This window comes from Xyrauchen texanus, chromosome 43 (assembly GCF_025860055.1).
Source record: "Xyrauchen texanus isolate HMW12.3.18 chromosome 43, RBS_HiC_50CHRs, whole genome shotgun sequence".
In the NCBI taxonomy this organism is placed as follows: Eukaryota; Metazoa; Chordata; class Actinopteri; order Cypriniformes; family Catostomidae; genus Xyrauchen; species Xyrauchen texanus.
In genome coordinates, this window is record NC_068318.1 from 30731312 (window position 1) to 30759174 (window position 27863).

The following is a 27863-nucleotide window of genomic DNA, read 5'->3' on the forward strand; positions in this document are numbered from 1 at the left end:
CATTTTTGTCTTTTTCCCAGTACAAATATCTAAACATTCCCGTGTATCGACACCCCCAGAGCACATAAGTAAAACATCCCAACGCATCACAATAGCAAGAAATGGGTGCAAATGAAAATCTGGACGGTCCCATTATATACACTCTTCATTTTCTGAATGCAAAATATTTCAATTGGTATTTGTTTCTTTTGATTTGGGGTTGAAATAGGACCTGAACCTCTTTTCATTAGTTTCAGAATATCCTTTCCTTGCCGAGAATCCCTTGTGTTTTGTTCCCGATTACTTTAGTAAAAGACGACGTGATTATTTCTGATGCTCCGCCCCCCTCATAATGCTTCTCAGAAAGTGTTCTTGCTTCATTTAAAATAGAAAAGCCAAAGAAAATTGAACGAGGGATTATTTTCAAGAGGAATAAATATGCTAAAGCTTTCCCACACGCGCTGAATTTAGCCTGAATGAATCGGAGCGAAGTCCACACCCAGAAGAATGTGATTTTGCAGGGGCTGTTTTGGGTTTATTTTAGTATAAGGCGTCATGATAGTCACAGTGGTTAAAAGGCTATGCATCCAATTCACTCCATCCAGATGTCTCTGAGCTCGTGTGGACCGCTCGCTAGACTTTTTTTTTTTTGTCTTTTTTGTGTCATCTCTCCGTATATTCATGGTCACATCTGAGGCGTTCAGGAGCGGCTGGCAACAACAAAAACACTTCCTGTCAACACAGAAAAATAGACGTTATTATTGTACAACTATTGGGCTACAAAAAACACTCAAAGCCTATTCACAAGCACCATCCACTTTCATTGCATTTTCTGTCCATACTATGAAAGTGAATGATGAATGATACGAACATCTCCTAATAAAAAGTGTTGAATCTTTGGGACAGATGATGAGTTCAGGTGTTTAGTGAGCAGATTACCCGTGTTTTAAACAGTGCTGGAATCTGAATCTCATCTGTGACTCTTCTGCTGCTGCATTAGTCCCACATTCTCATACACACGAGAGTTGTCGTCACGCACACTGTAAAACACAGACAGCAAATTCTAACAACCACAAGAAAAGGCTGATTTGTGAATTAATTTCTCATATAGAAAGCAGTCAGAAGGGGCGGCTGTGGCTCAGTTGGTAGAGCGGGTCGGCTGCTAATCGCAGGGTTGGAGGTTCGATTCCCGGCCCACACGACTCCACATGCCAAAGTGTCCTTGGGCAAGACACTGAACCCCAAGTTGCTCCCAATGGCAGGCTAGCGCCTTACATGGCAACTCTGCCGTCATTGGTGTGTGAGTATGAGTGTGAGTGTGTGTGAATGAGAAGCAGTATAAAGCGCTTTGAATACCGCTAAGGTTAAAAAAAGCGCTATATAAGTGCAGACCATTTACCATTTAATCTATTAAAAGTGCCATACTGTGAAAAATGGGATTTCCTTTCTACTTCTGAAATAAACAAGTTTGAAGAGTCAATATTAAACTAACTAAAAGTGAAAAATATGCTTTGAATTGACATGATTAAATCATGTACATCTGCTTCACATAATTATGTTACATCAACATAACTTTTTGCTCTTAGTTTAGCTCATTAACTCCTTGTACGGCTGCTCAATTAATCGAAAAACTAATCGTGATTACGGCTGCCACGATTATGCAATCGTGAAAACTGACGATTACAGTGTTCAATTTATGTCTGCTCCTGTTGCATCAATGGTTCTAATAACATGTTTTTGCAGCGGTTGAGTACTCTAACCAATCACAGACATGTCCGACGCTTTAATTAGTCCACCGTCCAATCAGTAATGACGCCTGATCCTAATGTGCAAGTTTTAAACCGTCTGATGCCCAGATGCTTGCTTTATGTTCCACCTCTGCTCGCAGTGAACACAGGAAAATGAATACAGAAGAAACATCACTTGACACTCGAAAATAAGATGTAGAACAAGAGCGAAAAGCACTTTGGAATTATTTTGGATTCGTTGCATGTTGCACCGATTTGAACGTAGATGATAAATGCACTGCAAATGATCAACAAGACAAAACTAAAACGCTCCTGTTCTAATCAAGGCATAGATGCGGTGTAAATGATTTATTATTGATTAGTGCAGAACTTTGTGCAGACTACCACCCCTGGAGTCGTGAGTTTCAATCCAGGGGTGCTGAGTGACTCCTTAGCAACCAGGTTGCTAGGGAGGGTAGAGTCACATGGGGTAACCTCCTCGTGGTCGCTATAATATGGTTCTCACTCTCGGTGGGGCGAGGATGAATAGCGTGAAGTGTCCACATGTGCTATGTCTACATGGTAACACACTCAACAAGCCACGTGATGTGCGGATTGACGGTCTCAGACGTGTGGGGATGTGTGTTTATCAACCTGTTACATGTCACACAGTCATACTGAATCAAGTAAAAACTGTTTTTGTCTGTAGTTCAGAAAGAACCTACATACAGTATATGTCTTCTATGCCACAGATATCCCTTTAAAATTACTTTTATTAAGCCTAACATTAACAAAGATTATTACAATATTTAATGCTTAAAAGAAACTGGAGCGCAGCTCATATCCACCATTGAAATCTGCTACTCTGAAGAACCACGCAGGTGATTGCTTTATGACGTCACGGTAATTTATTCATTTAATCAACATTTAGAATCGCGATAACAATCGCGAGGGCAATAATCGGCAATTATGATGTCACAATCGTGCAGCTCTAACTCTTTGACAGAAGACTTCATTTGTTCAAGTAATTTCAACATAACAGAAAAAATATATTTTTAAGTGACCAAATGAAATAGACTTTGAGTGATTTTAAATGTGTCCCTGACATGATTTATTTCTAATCTTTTTGTCACATTACTGATTTCTATGATAAGGTTAAGCTAGCTAACTTTCAGCTAGCAAAAGCATACGTTAGCATGCTAAATGTGAAGTAATAATTGGTCCTCGAGTACAGAAACATGCAGCATGTCCTCAAGCAAAAGTGCCATTATTCACCACAACAGTTACCCAGCATAACAGAATCAGTTGTAACTCCCAAAATAACTGAACATAAAAACCATCAAGGGCTGAGTTTCTTTTTTCATCTTACCCAAAACACATAAAATAGCACTTAAAGGGACAGTTAACTCAAAAACCTTATGTTTAATTTATGTGATTTTTGCAGGCACAAAGTTCTGGTCACCATTCACTTGCATTGTATGGACCTGCAGAGCTGAAATATTCTTCTAAAAATCTTTGAGTTCAGCTGAAGAAAGAAAGTCATACACATCTGGGATGGTATGAGGGTGAGTAAAAGATGAGAGAATTTCTATTTTTAACTACAGTTTCAAAGTTGCTCAACCATGAGCTCATTAACATATGCCCACCCAAATTTACATATCAACATCTATTTAATATTCAATATCTATTTAATGTACGCGCCCTGATGAACTCCAGTGTGAACTATGCCGATACCCAGAGGTTAGCCAATCATAACAGAGGTCATCTATAAATAGACACAATAAAGGTACAGTAGTAAAATGGTTGAATTGTAAAGGTTGGAGAGAGGGTGTAAAATGGCAAAAAAATATAATGATGGACTTAAAATCATGTTACTTCATTTGCTTGTTTGGTTTGGTGTTAGACTCACTCAGCACAGGTTGCCGTTGGCGTGCAGGGCGGCAGAGGGCTCTGGTCTCCTCCAGTGAGGTCAGACAAAGAATATTTGATGTTGGTATACTCGCGTCCTTTAATTTTACTTTTCTGAAAGACAAAAAAGCATAGGAAACAGTTGACCATAAGTCAGACTCTGCAAAAGGTGGATGATGTCATAAACCTTTCATAAACCTTCATGACAATTTAAAGCTATATTTAATGCACTACTGTCTTTGTATTGCCACGAATAGAGCTTAATATCCTATTATAGTGGATAGAAGTGTAACTACACAATGCAACATGTCCACACACCCATGTACACACCTGTTCCTCCTCTATGCGGCGCTGCAGTGTCTCAATATAATGTTGCACGGCCATATAGATGAATCTATACTGCGCCTCTGTCTGTACCATTCCTGAACGCTGAGATCGAACCATCTGGATAGTTTTGGGCACGTCGATGTCACAGTCCACTCCTGAAGAACACAAACTGCTGGTTGGATCGTTGGAACAAAAATATAATGGGCTCCAAAAATAAATATCTTTATTATTGGGCTCCAATTTTGACTAAGGGGAAGTTTGCAGTTGGTAGTCTCAATTTAAAGGTTAAAAAAAAAAAAAATGTGTCATAAACATAAAATTGTCCATGATGCTTGTGCATCATTTTCCAAGTCCTCTGAAGCCAGATGATAAGTTTGGGTAAGAAAGAACAGACCATTTAAGTCACAAACTTCTCTCATAGTGCTCATGAATGCACAACAAACACTAAGACTTTAGCTGATTAGTTCACATAACCATCCTGGTTCATTTTGTTATTTTTCCAGTGAATAATGACTTTCAGTCGGTTCCTCATACAAACCTATAGTATGGCTTCAGAAGAGCTGGAATATAGCACATGAGTCATTTGGACGAATTTTATGTAGCTTGTGTGTCTTATTTTAAGCTGAATAGATCCTGTCCCCATTGATTAAAATTGCATGCAAAAAAAAAGAAAGACATGCATGTTTGGAGCAACATGACGATGTGTAAATGATGACAATTTTTTCTATTTTCAGGGTGAACTTTTCCCCTAATAATGAACACAAAAGTAATTGGCTGCTCTGACTTTACCCTTTTCTCTGATGATATCAATTAAGATGTCAATCACGATAAACGTTCCTGTTCGTCCAATTCCGGCACTACGGAAGAAACAGAAATGAACGTTTTTAATCAGCGCACACACTCATGCGTACACAGTAGGAAACCACATATTATAATCAGCCCAGATAGGTGTGAGGTGTGTTTCTAAAAGTGTTCTCATCACCTGCAATGCACCACGATGGGTCCAGCCCCTGTTATGCTCTCCTGCTTCATTTTTACTTCTTCCAGGAAGTCCAGCACTCCGCCGGGGTCTGCGGGCACACCGTGATCGGGCCAGGCGCGGAAATGATACTGCCACACTGTACGCTCAGTATTTCCCTACATAATCAGACAGATCGCAGGTGTTACATACAAACTCTTATGTTTTTGGGTGATGTAACAGTATCAGCGTTTACGTACCTGTCCAACTTTTGACAGCTTCAGCTCTCGTAGTATGTAATCATGTGCCAACGTCTCCTTAACGTTCCGTACACGCATGGCTCCATACTCTTTCAGCGCGGACACGTCAGGCCAATATTTCACACACTTACTCTGTGCAGAAAGACCCAAATTCAAACATTGCACACAGAACTTTAACAAAATCATGTAAATGTAAATAGTACGAGACTTTATCCGATACATATTTCTGTGAGCTATAAAGAAATATCTAATTGTTTCTTTATAAAATTAAAATGTTTTTTTTTTTTTTAAAGAATTAAAATGTTTCCAATTTGTCGTACCATTACAAATGACCTCACCTTTCCCCGTTCCACTTCTTTTGTTGTCATGACGATGACTCGAGAGTTCTCCTGGAACACCATTCTCCAGAAGTCGCTGATGGTGTTCTGCAGGCAGCCCTGTGTGGCGATGTAGCTCCGCTTGAACTTTGAATTGTTGCACTTGGCCTCAATGTCAGGCTGCAGGGCCAGAAAAACTGTTACAGCACTTTAAAAACTTTTCACATCGGCACAACACCAACATAACTCAAATACATCATGATCTGTTTTAAAACTTCAGCAGCTGATACTCATGCCGTTCATTTAACTATGACACAATTGCTGTGATGATGTGATCATACTATGACATATTTAACCATCACAGTGGCATCATTATACCATGACACCATTCATTACCATAGTGACGTCAATATACAATGATATCAATGATTACCATGGTGACATCATATACCACCTTGATGGCATCAATGACTTCCATGATGACATCATTATACTATGACATCATTAACTACCTTGATGACCTCAATGACTACCATGGCGACTTCATTATAATATGACATCATTAACTACCTTGATGACCTCAATGACTACCATGGCGACTTCATTATAATATGACATCATTAACTACCTTGATGACCTCAATGACTACCATGGCGACTTCATTATAATATGACATCATTAACTACCTTGATGACCTCAATGACTACCATGGTGACATCATTATACTATGATATAATTAAAAATCTTTGTGAGGTAATTATACTATATGAAGTCATACACTGCCTTGATGGCATGTCAAGGATGTCAAGACTACCAAGGAGACATCATTAACTTCTTGGTGAGCTAATTATTCTATGACATCATACACCACCTTGATGGCATCAATTATTACCATGGTGACTTTATTATAATATGACATCATTAACTACCTTGATGACCTCAATGACTACCATGGCGACTTCATTATAATATGACATCATTAACTACCTTGATGACCTCAATGACTACCATAGCGACTTCATTATAATATGACATCATTAACTACCTTGATGACCTCAATGACTACCATGGCGACTTCATTATAATATGACATCATTAACTACCTTGACGACCTCAATGACTACCATGGCGACTTCATTATAATATGACATCATTAACTACCTTGATGACCTCAATGACTACCATGGCTGACTTCATTATAATATGACATCATTAACTACCTTGATGACCTCAATGACTACCATGGCGACTTCATTATAATATGACATCATTAACTACCTTGATGACCTCAATGACTACCATGGCTGACTTCATTATAATATGACATCATTAACTACCTTGATGACCTCAATGACTACCATGGCGACTTCATTATAATATGACATCATTAACTACCTTGATGACCTCAATGACTACCATGGCGACTTCATTATAATATGACATCATTAACTACCTTGATGACCTCAATGACTACCATGGCGACTTCATTATAATATGACATCATTAACTACCTTGATGACCTCAATGACTACCATGGCGACTTCATTATAATATGACATCATTAACTACCTTGATGACCTCAATGACTACCATGGCGACTTCATTATAATATGACATCATTAACTACCTTGATGACCTCAATGACTACCATGGCGACTTCATTATAATATGACATCATTAACTACCTTGATGACCTCAATGACTACCATGGCGACTTCATTATAATATGACATCATTAACTACCTTGATGACCTCAATGACTACCATGGCGACTTCATTATAATATGACATCATTAACTACCTTGACGACCTCAATGACTACCATGGCGACTTCATTATAATATGACATCATTAACTACCTTGACGACCTCAATGACTACCATGGCGACTTCATTATAATATGACATCATTAACTACCTTGATGACCTCAATGAAAACCATGGCGACTTTATTATAATATGACATCATTAACTACCTTGATGACCTCAATGACTACCATGGCGACTTCATTATAATATGACATCATTAACTACCTTGATGACCTCAATGACTACCATGGTGACATCATTATACTATGATATAATTAAAAATCTTTGTGAGGTAATTATATAATATGAAGTCATACACTGCCTTGATGGCATGTCAAGGATGTCAAGACTACCAAGGAGACATCATTAACTTCTTGGTGAGGTAATTATTCTATGACATCATACACCACCTTGATGGCATCAATTATTACCATGGTGACTTTATTATAATATAACATCATTAAATACCTTGATGACCTCAATGACTACCATGGCGACTTCATTATAATATGACATCATTAACTACCTTGATGACCTCAATGACTACCATGGCGACTTCATTATAATATGACATCATTAACTACCTTGATGACCTCAATGACTACCATGGCGACTTCATTATAATATGACATCATTAACTACCTTGATGACCTCATGACTACCATGGCGACTTCATTATATATGACATCATTAACTACCTTGATGACCTCAATGACTACCATGGCGACTTCATTATAATATGACATCATTAACTACCTTGATGACCTCAATGACTACCATGGCGACTTCATTATAATATGACATCATTAACTACCTTGATGACCTCAATGACTACCATAAGCGACTTCATTATAATATGACATCATTAACTACCTTGATGACCTCAATGACTACCATGGCGACTTCATAATATGACATCAACTACCTGATGACCTCAATGACTACCATGGCATTATATATGTCATTAACCTTGATGACCTCAATGACTACCATGGCGACTTCATTATAACTTGATGGCATCAATGATTACCATGTTGACTTTATTATAATATGACATCATTAACTACCTTGATGACCTCAATGACTACCATGGCGACTTTATTATAATATGACATCATTAACTACCTTGATGACCTCAATGACTACCATGGCGACTTCATTACAATATGACATCATTAACTACCTTGATGACCTCAATGACTACCATGGCGACTTCATTATAATATGACATCATAAACCCCCTTGATGATCTCAATGACTACCATGGCGACTTCATTATAATATGACATCATAAACCCCCTTGATGATCTCAATGACTACCATGGTGACATTGTTACTACGACATCATACACTACCTTGATGACATCAAACACCACCCTGATGACATGATACACCCCTTTGATGACCTCAGTGACAACCATGGTGACATCATTATACTATGACATCATTAACAACCTCTGTGAGGCAATTATACTATGGCATAATACACTACCTCGATGATATAAATGACTTTCATGGTGACATTGTTATTATGACATCATACACTACCTTGATGACAACAAACACCACCTTGATGACATCATACACCCCCTTGATGACCTCAATGACTACCATGGTGACATCATTATACTATGACATCTTTAACAACCTCTCTGAGGCAATTATACCATGGCATAATACACTACCTCAATGATATAAATGACTTCCATGGTGGCATCGCTATTACGACATCATACAATACCTTGATGACATCAATGACTACAATTGTGACATCATTATACTACAACATTATTCACTACCATATTGAAGTATTTATCCTACTATACCTTCATGACCATTGTGATGTAATTATACTATGGCTTTTTTGTTGATGACAAGAAAATACAATCTACATGCTCTTGCAAAATATAAATGTAAAGTACATGGCAGACAAAACAGTAAAACGTGTAGAAACGTAGCTCCCTTTAACTGCTGAAACAACGGATATTTGGGAGAAGTCTGAACTTTCATAAAGTTGTAATTTTTACACGTAATTACAAATTTGACAACAACGCGAACAGTTTTTACTAGTTGAAAACTTGTAATTATGGTAATTACAATATAACATGAACGCATCATTACCACGATGAGGTTGGCGTTGATGTAGTCGGATCCTGGCTCGTTTGCGTCACCGTCGTCCACTATAACTCGCGTGTGGTCGACTGAGTAGGAGACACAGAAACAAGCGTGTTCGTCATGATCATTGGCTCGTTCGCATATGATACGTTCCATACTGAGGGTCTGTTAGGTTTTTAGGAGCTGATGACGTTTACTCACAGGGTAGAATGTTCTTATATCGGTTCTTGTTCTTGTTTTCTGCCCGTTGTCCCTCTTTGCGACTGTAGAGCAGTTTACACTCCTGCTGCTGAAGCGTCTGAGGACAGAGAAGTACAAATGACTCCCATTTCACACAATGACAGATGATTGGCTAATATGACATCAAACAGAGTGCCGATCGGCTCTCACCTCAAACTCTTCCCAAAAGCCTTGTTTGACCTTATCGGTGGCCTCTGCCAACTTGCTGAGTTCTCGCACCCGGCTCTCGATCTCTGCAGCGTTGATGCGGGTCGTGTTCAGAGGCTGCACAAACACATCAACACGTTACAAAAACGTTTAACAGGCTTTTTCACCAAAAAAAAATTAAATCATCATTTACTCACATTAAAGGTATCATATGACCTCAGAAGACTTGAACTACAATCCATTTTTGGATCCTGACAGTCTCTGTATGCTTTAATTGAATAATACAAAAAGAGCCATTTGCACATTCTAAACTTCTAATGCCAAATTTCTTCAACAACAACATGAAGTTGAGCAGATGACAGAATATATTCCTTTAACCCAAAACACATCCTAAAGGCCCATAAGTGTGCCTCAATGTAACAGAAATGGTGAACGGTCATTAACACACCTGTTTGAGCTGCAGGACTGTACCCAGCGTTTCCACCATGGGATTTTTCTTGTAGTGTTCCACCAGATCTGTGAGAGAGTCGAATTTCTCTCCACCACCAACATCATACTTCAGATCATGCTGAAAACACAATAATGTCCCACTTATATAACAGAACACAAGGAAATAAGCTCAATGTCACCGTGTTTAGATATACTGATGAGATGAATAGTGTGTAATTTCCAGGAAACCTTTGTTTGTTGCATTGTTGCAATTCCATATGGTGACGCTAGTGGCTCAGAAATTACACACTACACCTTTAAAATGAGGGTATGAGAAAGTATTTTAACATCCACAAAAAGAACATGTTTCTCCTATCTTCACCTGGCAGCGTATCATGACGTGGGTGACTTTGGGTTTGCTGTCACTGCTGTCCATCTTGTCGTCGCCAGTCCGTACCGACAGCACAAAATCACCCGGGTGACTCTGACTTTCTCTTACCAGGAAACTTCCGTTTTTGCCCTTCTCCGTCAACAGCTTCTCAGCCTCACGACCAGACAGGTGACCATGAAACCACCTTGACAAAGACAATGTCATGGGAGGGTGTTTGGGCACCAGTAAAACAGCTGCTAAGCACGACTATCTCCCAATCGTGACAGGACAGACAGAAAATGAGCTACGAATGTTCTCACCTCTCTGAAGTGGGATCGGCACAGTTGAGCGGATACTTGAGTTCAATGACATCTCCATTTTTCTCTTTCAGTTGTCCGTGGTGTTCCATGTAATACTGCACCAGCTCAGCTAGCGTGGCAAACTTCTCTCCCCCGTACAAGTCATAATAGTCTCCCGTGTTCTGGATCTTAATGTGGGTGACAGCGCCGTTTCGCCTAAAAAAGAAAAAGTAAAACAAAAAAAAAAAAGAGAGAGAGAGAACTTCTTACAGTCCTTGACAATAAGGATTGTTTTTTCTGCTTGCCAAATCAGGCCGGAACTTCAGATTTTAACTTACCCTGCTAACATTTTTACTGGACCCTCCAAAATAATAATAATAATAATTATTATTATTATTATAATAAATACAAAAATGTAAAAATTGTTAAACACCGTTTTCATTCAAAAACTAAAATATGTATTATTATTATTATTATGGCTGTCAATCAAATGTTTTAATCAAATTAATTACATGGAATGCCGATTAATGAATTGGATTAAATTGCAATTATTCGCATATATTAATATTTGCTGAGAAAGTCTCTCAAATAGCAATAATTCAATATACAGTATGAATAAATAATTATATTTAAATAATTATAAATAAAATATATATTATAAATAATAATAATAATTCAGATAATTAAAACATTATGGCAGACGACTAAAGCATTGATAAGACAAAACTAAAATTGTCTTTAGAATGTAATATATTGTTTATTTTCATATTATTGAACATAAGCCTATCATTGGCCTTCAGTTCACAGCGATTCATTTTGCAAATTAATTTGTCATAGATTTATTATATGGCCTTTTCTAAGGATGCGTCAATGTACACATTCGTCAGATGGATGCTTTGAGCATCTCACTTTGGTTACGTCGCATCACAAACATACAATTTTAAGGTCGCTGTGTTAATTTAAACGTAGTTTGAACATTTACATTTATGCATTTGGCAGACGCTTTTATCCAAAGCGACTTACAGTGCACTTATTACAGGGACAATCCCCCCGGAGCAACCTGGAGTTAAGTGCCTTGCTCAAGGACACAATGGTGGTGGCTGTGGGAATAGAACCAGCAACCTTCTGATTACAAGTTTACCAGTTATGTGCATTAGACCACTACACCACCACCACTCAGGTGGAGGAGTTCTCATCTTGTGCTGTCGGAAAGTGTGGTTTGTTGTCAGCACAGCTGCGCATTGCCTTTACAGCTGGAGTTTGGCTTACTGCCCACTGGAGAAAACAGGTGGTACTTCAAGCTTGGATTGCTCCGATGGTAGGAATATTCCATATTGCGGTCAGGGGACATGATTAATTGCATTATTTTTTAACACACTATTTATATAATTAATCACACTGAATTAATGCATCAAATCGACAGTCCTAATTATTGATTAAAATTATTAATTTTCATTTTTTTCATGGCTATTTTCATGGCAAAAAAACTCAATAATAAAAGGTATTGTTTTGATTTGCAATAATAGCTGAAAATTTTACAGATGCAATGTTTTGCAGTTTCTATTTTCTACATTAGCCAACAACATAAGATTTCCGTGTTGATATTTAAATCAGCAGAATTTACAGCCACTCTTTAAAGAAATGGCGGTTTTCTTAAAGAGACAGTACCAGGTTTTACCACGCCTTTAACAAATCTATGAAAATACTTATAAATGGTACAAATTATGCAAACATACAATAAACATGCAAAACAATTATAGATGAAATATAATATCATATTTACTGATTAAATACATGGATTTATTCATTTTTAAAAATCCAAAATGTGACCAAAAAGATGAAAAACTAATAAAACAGAATTAGTAAATGTAATATTTTCGTAATGTATCTAGTTAGAAGGTCCCCTGTATAACTAACAGCATTAGCTTGAAGATAAATTGTTTCATATGTAAGCAGAAGGGACATTGTAACTGATATAAACCCATATGTATCTATATTACATTGAATCGAAATTGGAATCGAAAGCTTGTGACTAGGAAATCTATATCAATACCCAGCCCTAGAAACTGCGTTTAATGCTTTACATTTAATAAAAGGAGGAACAAGTCCAAATTGTTTTTGTGGAAATCAACATTATGGAACAAATGCTTAACATGTAGTTTGTCGTCACTTCTCACCTGACAGAGAGCGTGAAGTCTCCAGGGTTGCTTTTGCTAGGACGGGCCAGAAAACTGCCGTCTACACCACGAGTGAGTAGAAGGTTCTCAGCCTCCACTCCGGTAATGTTGGGATGGAACCACCTATCATCAGAAACACAACACTGTCTATCAGCATGCGCAAAAGGGACATCGGTACATGACAAGCAAACAGAATATTATCAACAGAAAGACCATATAAAAATAAGAAATACGATGTTGTTGAATAATCTTTTCAGTCAGAACATTGAAGAAAGTTTTTTTAAGATTCTCAAAATGACATGCAAAAAGATTACAACACTTAAAGAAGCTACAGATGCACAACAATGTAAGATATTAACTACTCCTTTGCATTTTACATATTTAATATTGTATATTGAGTCTAAAAATTGCAATATGCATCCGTGTACATATATTTACTATCTAGAGTGGCCCAAAATTATTTGGACATTTAAGTTACACTTTAAAAATGACTGAATGCATATCCATTGCATTAGATAACAAAATATCAAAGCAAGTGTCATCGGCATCTATCCGTCTGTCTCCAGTTGAAGTCAGAAGTTTACATACACTTTGGTTGAAGTCATTAAAACTCATTTTTTTGAACCACTCCACAGATTTTATATAAGCAAACTATAGTTTTGGCAAGTCGTTTAGGACATATACTTTGTACATGACATGAGTGATCTTTCCAACACTTGTTTAAAATTTAATTGACTATATCACAATTTCAGTGGGTCAGAAGTTTACATACCAAGTTAACTGTGCCTTTAGGCAGATTGGAAAATTCCAGAAAATGATGTCAAGCCTTTAGGCAATCAGCTTCAAACTCAGTGCCTCTTTGCTTGACATCATGGGAAAATCCCATGATCTCAATGTCTCCTAGAGATGAACGTAGTTTGGTGTGAAAAGTGCAAATCAATCCCAGAACAACAGCAAAGGACCTTGTGAAGATGCTGGAGGAAACAGGTAGACAAGTATCTATATCCACAGCAAAACAAGTCCTATATTGGCATAACCTGAAAGGCTGCTCAGCAAGGAAGAAGCCACTGCTCCAAAACCACCATAAAAAAGCCACACTACAGTTTGCAAGTGCACATGGGGACAAAGATCTTACTATTTGGAGAAATGTCCTCTGGTCTGATGAAACAAAAATGGAACGGTTTGGCCATAATGACCATCGTTATGTGTGGAGGATAAAGGGTGAGGCTTGCAAGCCGAAGAACACCATCCCGACCGTGAAGCATGGGGTGGCAGCATCATGTTGTTGGGGTGCTTTGCTGCAGGAGGGACTGGTGCACTTCACCAGTCATGAGGAAGGAAAATGTTGTGGATACATTTAAGCAACATCTCAAGAAATCAGTCAGGAAGTTAAAGATTGGTCACAAATGGGTCTTCCAAATGGACAATGACCCCAAGCATACCTCCAAAGTTGTTACGAAATGGCTTAAACTCTAACAAAGTCAAGGTACTGGAGTGACCATCACAAAGCCCTGACCTCAATCAGAGCGTGTGCGAGCAATGAGGCCTAAAAACCTGACTCAGTTACACCAGTTCTGTCTGGAGGAATGGGACAAAATTCCAGATACTTATTCCAACTTGTGAAAGGATACCCAAAATATTTGACCCAAGTTAAACAATTTAAAGGCAATGCTGCTGAATACTAACAAAGTGTATGTGAACTTCTAACCCACTGGGAATGTGATGAAAGAAATTAAAGCTGAAATAAATCATTCTCTCTACTATTATTGACATTTCACATACTTAAAATAAAGTAGTGATCCTAACTGACCTAAGACAAGGAATATTTTCTACGATTAAATGTCAGGAATTGTGAAAAACTGAGTTTAAATGTATTTGGCTAAAGTGTATGTAAACTTCTGACTTCAACTGTATCTTTCTATATATCTATCAATTTATCCATCCACCCATCTATCTATCTTTCTATCCATCAATCCATTTATTGCATGTCTAATGAAAACAATGTTGACTTTATGTAGGTCAGATCTTAACCGCAATCAGCTAAAGTAAGTCATATCATGTTTATTCAACCACACTGCTCTCATTTCACACTTCTCTCTTTCTCACTCTCTCACTCTCTCACACACACACACACACACACACACACACACACACACACACACACACACACACACAATGTCCTACTTCATCATCTCTCTGTCTGTTATCAAATCTGCCAAAACACGAAATTACCTGTCAAATTACCATAAATAAGAGAGTCAAACGTGTCTTTTACTGTCTTAAAATCCATGACATTAATGTAATTCCTCGTTTCAAAGACTCTTTCAGACTAAAACATTTTAAGTCTCGTCCTGTTTTGTTACAATACTTTAATGCATGACATTAAACACGTTCAATTCGCGCTCAAGACTATAAAAATATGCAAAAAACATACATTACGTGGATTTATCATCAAAACAAGAAGCAATGCAGTGATAAAAAAAAATGAGAAATAAAGAGATTATCGTGTTTGTTTTGCTAGTTTCTCACCTCCGGGATGTCATCGCTTCCTCACTCTGTTTACTGTAATTTCACTTACTTTCGGGGTCAAATCTCAGTTTAAATCGACAGTCCCGTATTTACCCCGTCATACGGTAGCGGGTCCCGCTCGGTTCGGGTTCGGACAGACGGACATGAGCGAATAAAGGGACGGGAGAGAGGGAACGGGAGCGCTAGGCCGCGGCCGCAGGCAGAGTTTTCTGGAGTCGATTGGAAAAACGTCACCAAATCTGCGACACACGGCGCGACGCACTGACGCGCCCTGTAGAGGTGGAGAGAAGAACAACAGCACAGATCCAGATCATCATATTTGACGACGTTTGAGTGCATTAACAAAAACGTTATAAGCATTACTATGGTATTATTACCAGTGTTGGGTGTAATCCATTACTAAGTAATTAATTAGTGTAATTAAATTACTTTTCATAGAGGGGGGAAAGTAAAGTAAGTGATACTCTTAAATTTTCAGTAATTTAATTACACTAATCTACTTAAACCCTCATTTACACTGTATGCTGGCAGTCAGACCAATCCACATTTCAAAGTTACATCCTGTTCGTACTTTCCCCCCTTTCATAGAGGGGGGAAAGTAAAGTAAGTGATACTCTTAAATTTTCAGTAATTTAATTACAGTTACTTCTGATGTATTTGCGTTATATACTTTAAAGACTATAGAAAAATTCTATATAAAACAATAGTGAATTTAAAATCGAAATGTAACGTCTAATGTTAAAATAATACATGTTTTCTAATTTAACGCTGCCCCTTTAAATGATTTGGCCAGTTCATGAATAATTTATTTGATTTTATATGATTTATTTGAAAGAATTTAAAGAACAGTTTCATATCCATCCTTGTATTTTTCATCAGGTCGAGGTTGATAAGGGTTTTAGATAATAAGTAATTAGGAATAAGTAATGTAATTACTTTTCAGACAGAGTAATAAGTACAGAAATCTAATTACACTGTTGAAGATGTAATTAGTAGTTAGTAATGAATTGCTTTTTAGAGTAACCTACACAACACTGATTATTACTAAGTATTAGTAAAGGTGTTACAATGCATTAGTAATGTTTACAGACAATGAAGTCTTTGAAGTACCTGGGGATAAAATGTAAATGCTATGTAATTATTCCTTGTATATCAAATCATGGTAGATAGTAGGTAGGTAGTACTGGGTAGTTTTTCACTATTTGTAAATAGCCTTTTTTGGTTAATTGTCATAGTTAGTGGAAGTGTGGATGTCATGTACTGTCAACATGGCAGCAGCCGTGAGGGGGTGACCCACACAATGTAAAATGAAACCGCCTTAATTGAGCTATTGGCATTACTGGAGTCTTCATCTAATGTGAGTGTACATTATTTTAAACGTATTTCTAAAAGTCATTTTAAAAAGTTATTTTAAAACTGACTGAGTGCACCTTTAAATCTCTGTTCAACAACAACAGGAACACCATCTTTTCTTTTTTTCTTTTTTTGTAAAAGAGTGGGACAAAATACTGTTATGTTAATGAGAGTCATCATTGAAAACAATGTGAATAGTAAAAGTAAAATGTCTGGATGTGTTTTGGTAATGATAATTGGGAGTAAAATGTGTTTACGTGTGCTGAAAGTGTCACAATGCTAAAATATGAATGATCCTATAGGCTTCACCTTGTTTATGCAAAATACAATACATGCATATTTGTTTTATTGATTTGGGGTTCAATAATAATAATAATAATAATAATAATATGCATGCATAAGAATGCTAAAAGAATGATGAAATTGCTGTTTAAAACGGCTTTAGATAGAGTACAGCACAACACAACACAAGATCATGTCAGTCAACTGACCATTAAATTGTATTATAACATACTGTATAATTATAATTGCAATTTTATATAATATGTAGTTCAATAAATGACTGATATGGTTCAACATAGCCCATTTAACATATATCTCACTGTATTTATATTACTGTTTAATGACGAATGTCCAGATCCAGAGCAAATCACAATTTGCATTACTAGCATATGCAATGTATAAATCCTTCAATCGTTAAAAAAATATATACATAATTATTTATGTCTATGCATATGTTGCTCTAAATTGTTTTCAGTCTGTAATGCCATGTATTCTCATTGATAGCTGCCTTTAATGTTTTATTGTCATACAATATGAAAGCAATAAACAAAACTACCCAACTAGATTTTGCAATCGCGAACTGCGTTCTATTTTTTGTCCCCTCACGCGGCCCGTCTAAAGCTTGACGTGGCATCATCAGTGGAGCAGCAGCACTGTCAATCTCCGCCTTTCTCCGCGCTGCATGAATCGGTCAAGCGCGATTTAAACGCTGTTTTATGGGTTGTAAGCTGCATTAATACCGCGGATCAGACATGTTTACGTTCACGGAGCTCGTGCTGCTGCTCTGCGCGCTGTCCTACACCGCGTCCGGTTATTTCGTGAGCATCGACGCGCACGCGGAGGAGTGTTTCTATGAGCGCGTGAACTCGGGCACGAAGATGGGCCTGATGTTTGAAGTGGCGGAGGGCGGATTTCTGGACATCGACGTGGAGGTTAGCTCTCAAATACACTGGAACATCAATACATGTGCTTAAAATACATTAGAGACACTAAACAAGGTCTGTGTGTCGCGCTCATTTCCGATAGGTGATCAAACCGGAAGTGAATTAAGTGCTAAGACTGTTAGTGCTTCGCTTCTAGAATTAGAGGTTAAAAGACAAATTAAAGAATATATTAAGTGTGATTTGGTTGTGTTATAGTCTACTTTGCTTACACAAACCCAGATGCTGTTGTAATGTCAGTGAATTGGTGATTATTAGTGTAGTGTACAAAGCCAGAAATTTACATACACCTTAGCCAAATACATTTAAACTCAGTTTTTCAAATGTTTTTGACATTTAATCTGGGAAACGGTCAGTTAAGATTACTGCTTTATTATAAGAATGTGGAATGTCAATAAAAGTTGAGAATGATTTATTTCAGCTTTTATTTCTTTCATCACATTCCCAGTGGGTCAGAAGTTCACATACACTTTGTTAGTATTTGGCAGCATTGTCTTTAAATTGTTTAACTTGGGTCAAATATTTTGGGTATCCTTTCACAAGCTTCTCGCAATAAATTGCTGGAATTTTGTCCCATTCCTCCAGACAGAACTGGTGTAACTGAGTCAGGTTTGTAGGCCTCATTGCTCACACACGCTCTGACTGAGGTCAGGGCTTTGTGATGGTCACTCCAAATCATTGACATTGTTGTCCTTAAGCCATTTTGCCACAACTTTGGAGGTATGCTTGTGGCCATTGTCCATTTGGAAGACCCATTTGTGACCGAGCTTTAACCTCCTGTTTGATGTCTTGAGATGTTGCTTCAATATATCCACATAATAACCTTCCTCATGATGCCATCTATTTTGTGAAGTGCACCCGTCCCTCCTGCAGCAAAGCACCCCCACAACATGATGCTGCCACTCCCATGCTTCACGGTTAGGGTGATGTTCTTCGGCTTGCAAGCCTCAACCTTTTTCCTCCAAACATATCAATGGTTATTATGGCTAAACAGTTCAATTTTTGTTTCGTCAGAGGTATTTTTATGGTGGTTTTGGAGCAGTGGGTTCTTCCTTGCTGAGCAGCCTTACAGGTTATGTTGATATAGGACTTGTTTTGCTGTAGATATAGATACTCGTCTACCTGTTTGCTCCAGCATCTTCACAAGGTCCTTTGCTGTTGTTCTGGGATTGATTTGCACTTTTCACACCAAACTACGTTCATCTCTAGGAGACTGAATGCATCTCTTTCCTGAGCGGTATGATGGCTGCGTGGTCTCATGTTGTTTATATTAGGGCTAGGCGATATGGCCAAAAATATTATCACTTTTTTTCTCTTCTTTTTCATATCTATCGATATTATCACGATATACATTCACATGTGCACATTGCTATTTTTTTTATTTCCAACTTGTCAGAAGAAAAGTAGAAAAAAACAAATCCTAAACAGTCAAAATAGTCTATTCAAAACTGCATTGGGGGCTCAGAGACCTTCTACGAATATATTGCAATATTTAAGAGTTTATCAATCGAGTGCAGTTGGATATGGATGTTAAAAGATGATCTGTTCATTTTGAATCATAATGGCAGTGTATATATATTTACATTCAAATTATTTTCATATTTTGTTACATTTAGATACCAAAGTATGGGGGCATAGAAGCCCCTGTGACTGAGGAATGATACTGTATGGGGGTTCAGGTGTATCTCCTGAGAAAAAATTTACAAAATGTAAAAGTCTGAATGGACCATTTTTATATTTGCATTAAAGTGAGAGAGTGCTGGAGAAAAACATTCAAGAATACAGCTCAGAAAGATCAGATATGATGTAACCGTCACTGTTGTTTTGTTGCGCTGCTCTCTAGAGATGATGAGAGCGCAACCGCCGTCATGGTGTCTTGCAGTCTGGATGGAATCAATCCGGTGTCCGGACCTGGAACGCGGTGACTGGAGAAGTGGGGATATTAGCAACTGCATACATTCTGAGGCTGTTTCTCCACTGATGTGGAAGAAATCCGCTCAAAGCCACTCCTAGCGATAGGGAACCGCTTTCCCCACATTGCTGATAAGTCTAAAATCCCCCTTGCGAGCGTGGCGCTCTGCTTCCATAGGAAGGAATTGAACGTGCTCGCTCGCCACACGCCAGTGGAAGCATACAATAAGAAAGCTGAAGTGCTTGCATTTTTAGCAACACGCATCTGATCTTCTAGATGTAGAACACAAGCTTGAGTAATTTTCGATATTTAGCCTATCATTGTTTGTATAGATTAACGTGGTACTTTCAGGCATTTGGGAATTGCTCCCAAGGACACTTGTTCTGATGGCTTTGCTGATTTCTTTTGATTTTCCCATGATGTCAAGCAAAGAGGTACTGAGTTTGAAGTTAGGCCTTTAAATACATCCACAGGTACACCTCCAATTCAGTACACCTCCTATCAGAAGCTAATTGCCTAAAGGCTTGCCATCATTTTCTGGAATTTTCCAAGCTGTTTAAAGGCACAGTTAACTTAGTGTATGTAAACTTCTGACCCACTGGAATTGTGATATAGATAATTAAAAGTGAAACAATCAGTCTTTAAAGAATTGTTGGCTAAAAAAGTTATTTTGCACGTGCAAGATGATATTTCGAGTGCAAAAAAAAATTCTGCTTGCGCATGATGACATTTTGAACATTACAAAAATGTATATGCATGTGCAATATAGCATATTTACCGGACAAAACTCAAAGATTGCAAAGATACATTCATTTTGAGCAAATGAAAATCTATTTTGTGCTTTAATGTAGTTTATTTGAATGTGAATTTGCTCAGAATTCAGAAATTTTGCTTTCTCTTACCCACTCTGTGTGCAAAATACCTTTTTTGCGTGCTCAAACTAGCGTCTTGCGTACGCAGAACATTTAGTTGTGCGCTCAATATAATTTTTAATTGTGGCACAAATATAACTCTATATTAAATTGCCTAATAAAGATTTTAATACTAGCTATTTAAGGTAAATTAAAGTGTGTTTTGTTTTTCTATTTCTGCTTCCACCATATGGTTGTTCAAACTGGGATCTGCTTTAATAACAGTGACGTGGTGATTCATGCTGATTATTAATGTTTGGATTTTAGTATTAAGTGCTAAAATTGTCCATTTAAGAGGTGATATTCATAAATTAAGGAATCTCAGTTTTGTTTACATCATATGGTTGTTGACCGCCTGTCATGTTCAAAAATGCCGGCTTTGACAGTCAGCATATGAGTGCGTTTTAGTGCTTCGATATTCGTTTTAGAAGTTAAAGGAATAGTTAACGTAAAAATGTAAATTCACTAATCATTTACTCGCACTCATGCCAACCCAGATGTGTAAGTTTTTTTTTTCTCCAACACAAATTAGGAATTATTTTTTGAATATTTCTGCTCTGTAGGTCCAAACAATTCAAGTGAATGGTGGCCACAATTTTGAAGCTCAAAAAAGCACATGAATTCAGCATAAAATTGAACGTTTTTGAAATTTATAGTAAAAAAGGACAAAAATATTGATCTGTTTCGCACTATACCTATCATATCACTTCTGAAGAAATGGATTTTACCCCTGGAGTCTTATGGATTACTTTTATGCTGCCTCTTGGGGCTCCAAATTTCTGGTCACCATTCACTTGCATTGTATGGACCTACAGAGCTGAGATATTCTCTAACAATCTTTGTGTTCTGCTGAAGAAAGTCATACTGGGATGGCAATGAGGGTGCATAAATAACAAGAGAATTTTCATTTTTGGGTGAACTATCCCTTTAAAATGTCAGTTTTAGACAGTAGTCACTGCTCTATGTTAAACAAATGTTAATTAAGTTGTGTTTTGCTCATTTCAAGCCACATTAACGAAGTATAAAAAGTGTACTAGGGCTTAAATTATTGCTAGGATTTTCTGGGTGGTCGCAAAAGCCTTGCTAGGTGGTTGCTAGTGTGTTTGGGGTTGTTGCTAGGTCATTGCTTGGTGGTTTAAGGTAAGAAACAGATTTGAACAAATATAATGTTTATTGCATGTCTTGAGCAGAGCACAGGGACCAATACAAATAAATGTGGCTGGTTTGTGGGTTTCTGCATTACTGATGTTTTTTTGAATGCATATGAGTAGTAAATGTTTAATGCATGTCTTGAACAGATAACAGGGCCAGATGGGAAGCAGATCTATAAAGGAGATCGTGAGTCTAGTGGGAAGTACTCTGTGGCCGCTCATATGGACGGAACCTACAAGTTCTGCTTCAGCAACAAGATGTCCACCATGACCCCTAAAATTGTGATGTTTACTGTTGACATCGGCGAGGCACCCAAAGGACAGGACATGGAGACGGAGGGTAAGCACATCAACTGAAGTTTCCTGGGAAGATTTATTTCTCGGTGTTCTCTCTTTAGCTCCATATGGCAGGATTCCCACAAAATTATGATTTAAAGGTCTGGAAACAACATAGAAATTATTTCTTTAGGTAGGATACCGTTTTCATGTTATTCGCACCTAAACAACTTCTATATGTTATAGATATATATAGTAAACCTAATAATTGCAAATGATTGGAAAAATCATGATGTTTATTTGAGCTATTTCAGTCTGACTGAACAGCGTAGTTGGTTTCTCCGGCCGGAGCATAGACTGTAAAAAAGATGGACGACGCCCCTTCGCTCTTTTCCATTGGTGAGAACTGAAGCCGCCAGTGTCACGATATGGCGCTGACATCTTGGGACTTGAGTCTGCGCAGTTGCGATTTCGGGACCAGACCTGCGCAGTAGTGAGCAGGAAGTAAAGCCGCGAAATCAAGGCCCCGCCCTCACTCTCGCTGAATCAATCGCAAGCACACGCCCCTGCACTTTTGACTTTTGACTTATGACGGTGTGAAATAATTAATTATAGAAATGTAGATATTAAATTTAAAGCTCCAATCTCCTCAGTCCTCCGAAGATCCCGAAAAAAAGTCTGTTGGTGCTTCAGTGACTACTTCGCTCAGAGAACCTGTCAATCACAGGTGTCAATCATGATGTCACAGCACCGTTTTTATAGCATCAAATAACTAAAAACAAACTTATTTAGAAAACAAACACTTGAAATGACATCAACGTGATAGAAACGACAGTAAATGACAGAAAATATCTTTGGAAAAAAGGTATGTGAAGTGTAATTTAATTGTTTAGTTGGTCTCACGTCCCGTTGAATAACATGGGGAGGCGGGGTTTATGACCTATACTAGGACCAGTCACCGGGGGGCGATCGAGACATTTTGGCTTCACTTTTGAGGGCTTGTGCGGCACACTTGGGCCGGAGTATGAGACAGCCGGTGGCACGGTGACGTAATGGCGCAAGGACGAACGTCATAAACCAGCGATTTCATGCCAAATTGAACCTTGACAGCTCAAAATACAAATCATATTTATAGGCTTACAGTAGTTAATCAGGGTAAGATAATGACATTGTTTTGAACACCGATTGTTGATGTACTCAATCAATAATGGCAATTTGTTGATACTGTAATACAATCAAAATAAAACACTATGTTATGGTAATGAGAGAAAGTAAGAAAGTAAGGGGAATAGTTTAAGTAAAATGTCCAGAAGTGATACGATAATGGGAATTAATTTCAGTGTCCTGAAAATAAAGTAAAAATGCAAAAATCTTAATGGTCCTAAATTTAAACTTGCTTTTTACTTCTCTATCATGGCCTTCGTCCTCCCCTATCCAGGTGGTGGTGACAGCTGGGATGGTAGGCAGAAAATGTAAAAGAATTAACCATTTTAACCCATATAACCCATGTTTGATTTGCACCTGTGTGGACAAGCATATTTCACTTACTGACATACTGCTGGCAGTAGCATGAGTTAATTGTAGGGAGGGTTACAAATTTATGAATGGTAAAGACAAATGTGATCAGGTGTGGCTTTTGTTTTTAAGCAATGACATTGTGTTTTAAAAGATTTATCAAGTTGGTTTACACAAAGTTCAGAGTGTGCTATGGCTAACTCTGAAAACAAAAACTAAAGCAGACTAGTTTGTGGCGTGTGAACTCTTGCATGTAGATATGAAGCGTTTTTAGCGATATGAAGTTATTAACCGATACATAATTTGCTGTTCATGATCATTGTTATGGTGTGATTATTTGCGTGCTGTGCTGCTTTAACAATAATGCTTGTGTTAATACAAACCCCATGATTAAATGTGTATTCACTTATTTTCAGCACATCAGAACAAGCTTGAGGAGATGATTAACGAGCTGGCGGTTGCCATGACGGCGGTCAAACATGAGCAGGAGTACATGGAGGTTCGAGAGAGAATACACCGTGCAAGTAAGATATTAAATGCTGATCTTGTGCTCAACTGACCTTCAGGGATTATAACACTGATTCAGGGTGTGCTGAGTGACTCCAGCCAGGTCTCCTAAGCAACCAATTTGGCCCAGTTGCCTGGGAGGGTAGATTCACATGGGGTAACCTCCTCGGGGTCATGATTAGGGGTTCTCGCCACTATTGACGCAGAACTTGCAAACAACCTTTTAATATTTTCCTTTATTGTGAAGACTATATTAATAGTAACATTTTGGAAATGTCAAACAAAAGGTTTCATTTAAAAAAAGATCTATATTTTTGCATGATGTCATGACTCGACCTATAATGAAGTGTTCAAAAACACTTTGATTTTGATGGATGTCGACCGATAGTGGATTTTGCCTATACTGGTAACTAACGTGGTGGAAAAGACCGATAACCGATTAATCGGGCAAAATGTTTTTCAAATCAGTTTCTAGAATGTTTAGAAAATATTTTTCCTTACTATGCTGGGCACAAACACAATGGCTACTAGTCCAAAATGAATAAAATCCGAATTTTTATATGTGATTCGGCCACAGGCAGTATTTCTGGGATTTTCACACACAACCGTCTCTAGAATTTACTCAAAAAACATCCAGTGAGGGTCAGTTCTGTGGATGGAAATGGCTTGTTGATGAGAGAGGTCAACGGAGAATGGTCAGACTGGTTTGAACTGACAAAGTCTACAGTAACTCAGATAACCACTCTGTACAATTGTGATGAGAAGAATATCATATCTGAATGCTCTTCTGAGATGTGAGTTGGTGCTGTTTTGGTGGCAAGAGGGGGACCTACAAAATACTAGGCAGGTGGTTTTAATGTCTTGTCTGATCAGCGTGTATACATGCAATACTGTACATACACAGGGTGGCACAAAAAAAAACAGGGTCACTATGTTTGATTGCTCATATCTTTAAAATGCGTCAAGGCATTTGTATGTACTGGCGTTGTTGTTGGTGTACTTTTACGACTTTTGTAAACTTTATTTTTTTAATTTTTTTTTTTACACCAAATGAGGTTTAATGAGGAATAAACTAACTAACTTTAATGAGGAAAAAAAGCATGTATTTTTTTGCCAATAACTGATAGTGGTGTGTTGGTGGTGTAGTGGTCTAAGCACATAACTGTTATTCAGAAGGTTGCTGGTTCGATCCCCACAGCCACCACCATTGTGTCCTTGAGTAAGACACTTAACTCCAGGTTGCTCCGGGGGGGATTGTCCCTGTAATAAGTGCACTGTAAGTCGCTTTGGATAAAAAGCATCTGCCAAATGCATAAATGTAAATGTAGTTCTAAAAAGCAACTGTCGGCACTGATTAATCGGTAAAACCGATTTATCGGCCTGTCTCTAGTTTATGAACAATTCAAACTTGTAGCAACATCAAAATTCAAACAATTTTTGTATGCATGTTAAATAGCCTCTGATTCATTTTGAGGTTAGATCTTAGGTTTGCAAACATTGAAGAAATCTGTGTCATTTAAAGGTTGAATTTTCTCTCTCTTCTAGTCAATGACAACACAAACAGCAGGGTGGTGCTGTGGTCGTTCTTTGAAGCTCTGGTGCTGGTGGCCATGACCCTCGGACAGATTTACTACCTGAAGAGATTCTTTGAAGTGCGACGAGTCGTATAACATCCCGTCTGTGTTCATCTACGCAACCACATTGAGTCGTGATTTACCAGTTTTACAAACTGCACATCCAATTCAGCAGAGAAGCGGAAGAACCTGGTTGTTCGCTAGTCCATCAGTCATTATCTTTGTTTTTGTTTTTATTTGCCCCAATTGTAGATATCATCTTTGTTTGATTTTGGGTAAAATGTGGAATTTCAGTTATGATTTATAAAATCTTTGATTTTGTTTAAGCTCAACTTTGGTCCAATTTAATTTGAAGCATAATTTTTATTTATGGCTTTGTGGTGGTAGGGGGGTTCCTCTGGTACTGTTACAAGTACTCATTACAAGAATGAGGTAAAAATTATGTTTTGGTGTTGCCATAAATGAAAGAACGTGCAACATGGTTTAGGATTGCGTGATGGAATTAAACCATGACATGAACAATGTTGTCAGTGGAAATGGAAAGTCGGCATTTACTGATGTAGTATAAAGAAATGTCGAGGAATGTCACAGCAAGCACATTTCATATCACCGCTTATTACAGTTAGTTACGCCAATAACCTCCATGGCACATGGTTAAACCTGATGCTGGTAAGATGGTAAAATTACTGCTTAGTTACTTTTTGCAGATTTTCTGGTGTGTTTTTAATGTTTAGGTGGGATAGTTCTGGCCCGGTTTTTCCATATCTGCAGTTTCGTCACATGAGGAGTACTTCATGTAGATTTGTACAATTTTTGTTGTCTAAACCAATTCTTATATTGATGAGAAAGCCAAACAATTTTGCAAAGACTACTAGGAAACTGATACAACTGTACACTTCTGAAGTTTCATGACTATCTTTGTTGAAAATGACTTTGGTTTAATAAACATAAAACATGTTCTTAAAATGTCCTTTTTTTTCATGCGTGTAGTTTTGCAAATGTATATTATTTAAATGAGAAACTATGTGACCTGGTTTTCAATTATTTTGTGTTTAAATGTTTGGAATAGGAAATGCAAGAGGATGGCACTCCACAGTTGCTCGTTTAACATATTTATACCCTAAAAAGATTAAAATCATATCATGACCCCTCCCCCACCCCTCTAATTTGCCAAGTATGCTTTATTCACATATGTTTTTCTATTATTGTTTTAATGATAAATGGGTCAATCAGCCTGTGAAACTTCATGACAACGTATTACAGACTCTTAAAGAGCTGAAGTTGACATATATGGTTCATGTTCTGCACTGAAATGTTACTGGAATGGTTAATTGCCAGTTTATTCACTAATTATTAACCAGTTGTCTCATTTCCAATCTGCCTGCATCCTTATGAGTAATAAAGATGTAGCTGCTGAGGTGGTGAGAATTGTAATATTTATGTTTATTATCAAATGAAAGTTGTGATGCAAAATACAGAAGTGGCCAAAAATATTGGCATCCTTGCTAAATATGAGCAAAGAAGTCTGTGAAAAAAAATCTGCATTGTTTATCCTCATCATTCATTCCAAAAATGTAACCTTTAATTGAGGTAAAACAAAATGAAATTCTTGAAATATCTCATTAATCATAAAATATTTTCTCCTAAACACTTTGGCCATAATTATTGGCACCCCTAGCCACCTCTTATGAGTAAAATTTGATTTACCCAGCCTTCTAAACGGCCCTTCTTCAAAGGCTGCCACCCTCCCCATCTCTGAGCTCCAGCTGACCTCCGACCCCTTAAAAGAACCTATCTGGCAATCATGATGCTATTTAGGACCCAATTCTTTATATGCCTATTCTCAACATT

At 37.7% G+C, this 27863-nt stretch overlaps 2 protein-coding genes across 3 annotated transcripts; one reads left to right on the forward strand and one right to left on the reverse strand.

Annotated features, from left to right (window-relative positions):
• Positions 1-564: 564 nt before the first annotated feature.
• On the reverse strand, positions 565-15795 carry LOC127636235 (tyrosine-protein phosphatase non-receptor type 11-like). Its single transcript, XM_052116680.1, has 16 exons — positions 15591-15795; positions 13062-13184; positions 10906-11100; positions 10598-10790; positions 10235-10354; positions 9790-9903; positions 9601-9697; positions 9406-9485; positions 5498-5656; positions 5160-5291; positions 4924-5078; positions 4731-4798; positions 3945-4096; positions 3616-3728; positions 919-1019; positions 565-711 (listed from the first exon to the last, which is right to left on the reverse strand). Exons 1-15 carry the CDS (start codon positions 15602-15604, stop codon positions 950-952), a joined length of 1785 nt encoding a protein of 594 aa, XP_051972640.1. The 5' UTR covers positions 15605-15795; the 3' UTR covers positions 565-711; positions 919-949.
• A 2046-nt stretch (positions 15796-17841) lies between these two features.
• LOC127636236 (transmembrane emp24 domain-containing protein 2) lies at positions 17842-26398 on the forward strand. Of its 2 annotated transcripts, XM_052116681.1 has the most exons (5): positions 17842-18157; positions 22288-22480; positions 23855-23875; positions 24348-24455; positions 25984-26398. In XM_052116681.1, the coding sequence occupies exons 1-5, from the start codon at positions 17978-17980 to the stop codon at positions 26106-26108; spliced, it is 627 nt and encodes a 208-aa protein (XP_051972641.1). In that variant the 5' UTR covers positions 17842-17977; the 3' UTR covers positions 26109-26398. The 2 variants fall into 2 exon arrangements, with proteins under 2 accessions (XP_051972641.1, XP_051972642.1); XM_052116682.1 differs by lacking the exon at positions 23855-23875.
• Positions 26399-27863: the final 1465 nt, after the last annotated feature.

Bases quoted from the DNA above. Each gene is read 5' to 3' on its own strand.
- LOC127636236 (XM_052116681.1), top strand. From the start codon at position 17,978: ATGTTTACGTTCACGGAGCTCGTGCTGCTGCTCTGCGCGCTGTCCTAC. The intron at 22,481-23,854 runs GTAAGCACATCA...TCCCCTATCCAG, and splicing joins ACAGGACATGGAGACGGAGG to GTGGTGGTGACAGCTGGGAT. The intron at 24,456-25,983 runs GTAAGATATTAA...TCTCTCTTCTAG, and splicing joins AGAGAGAATACACCGTGCAA to TCAATGACAACACAAACAGC.
- LOC127636235 (XM_052116680.1), bottom strand. The intron at 9,904-10,234 runs GTGTGTTAATGA...GTGTTTGTGCAG, and splicing joins CAGTCCTGCAGCTCAAACAG to CCTCTGAACACGACCCGCAT. The intron at 9,698-9,789 runs GTGAGAGCCGAT...CTCTGTCCTCAG, and splicing joins GCTTTTGGGAAGAGTTTGAG to ACGCTTCAGCAGCAGGAGTG.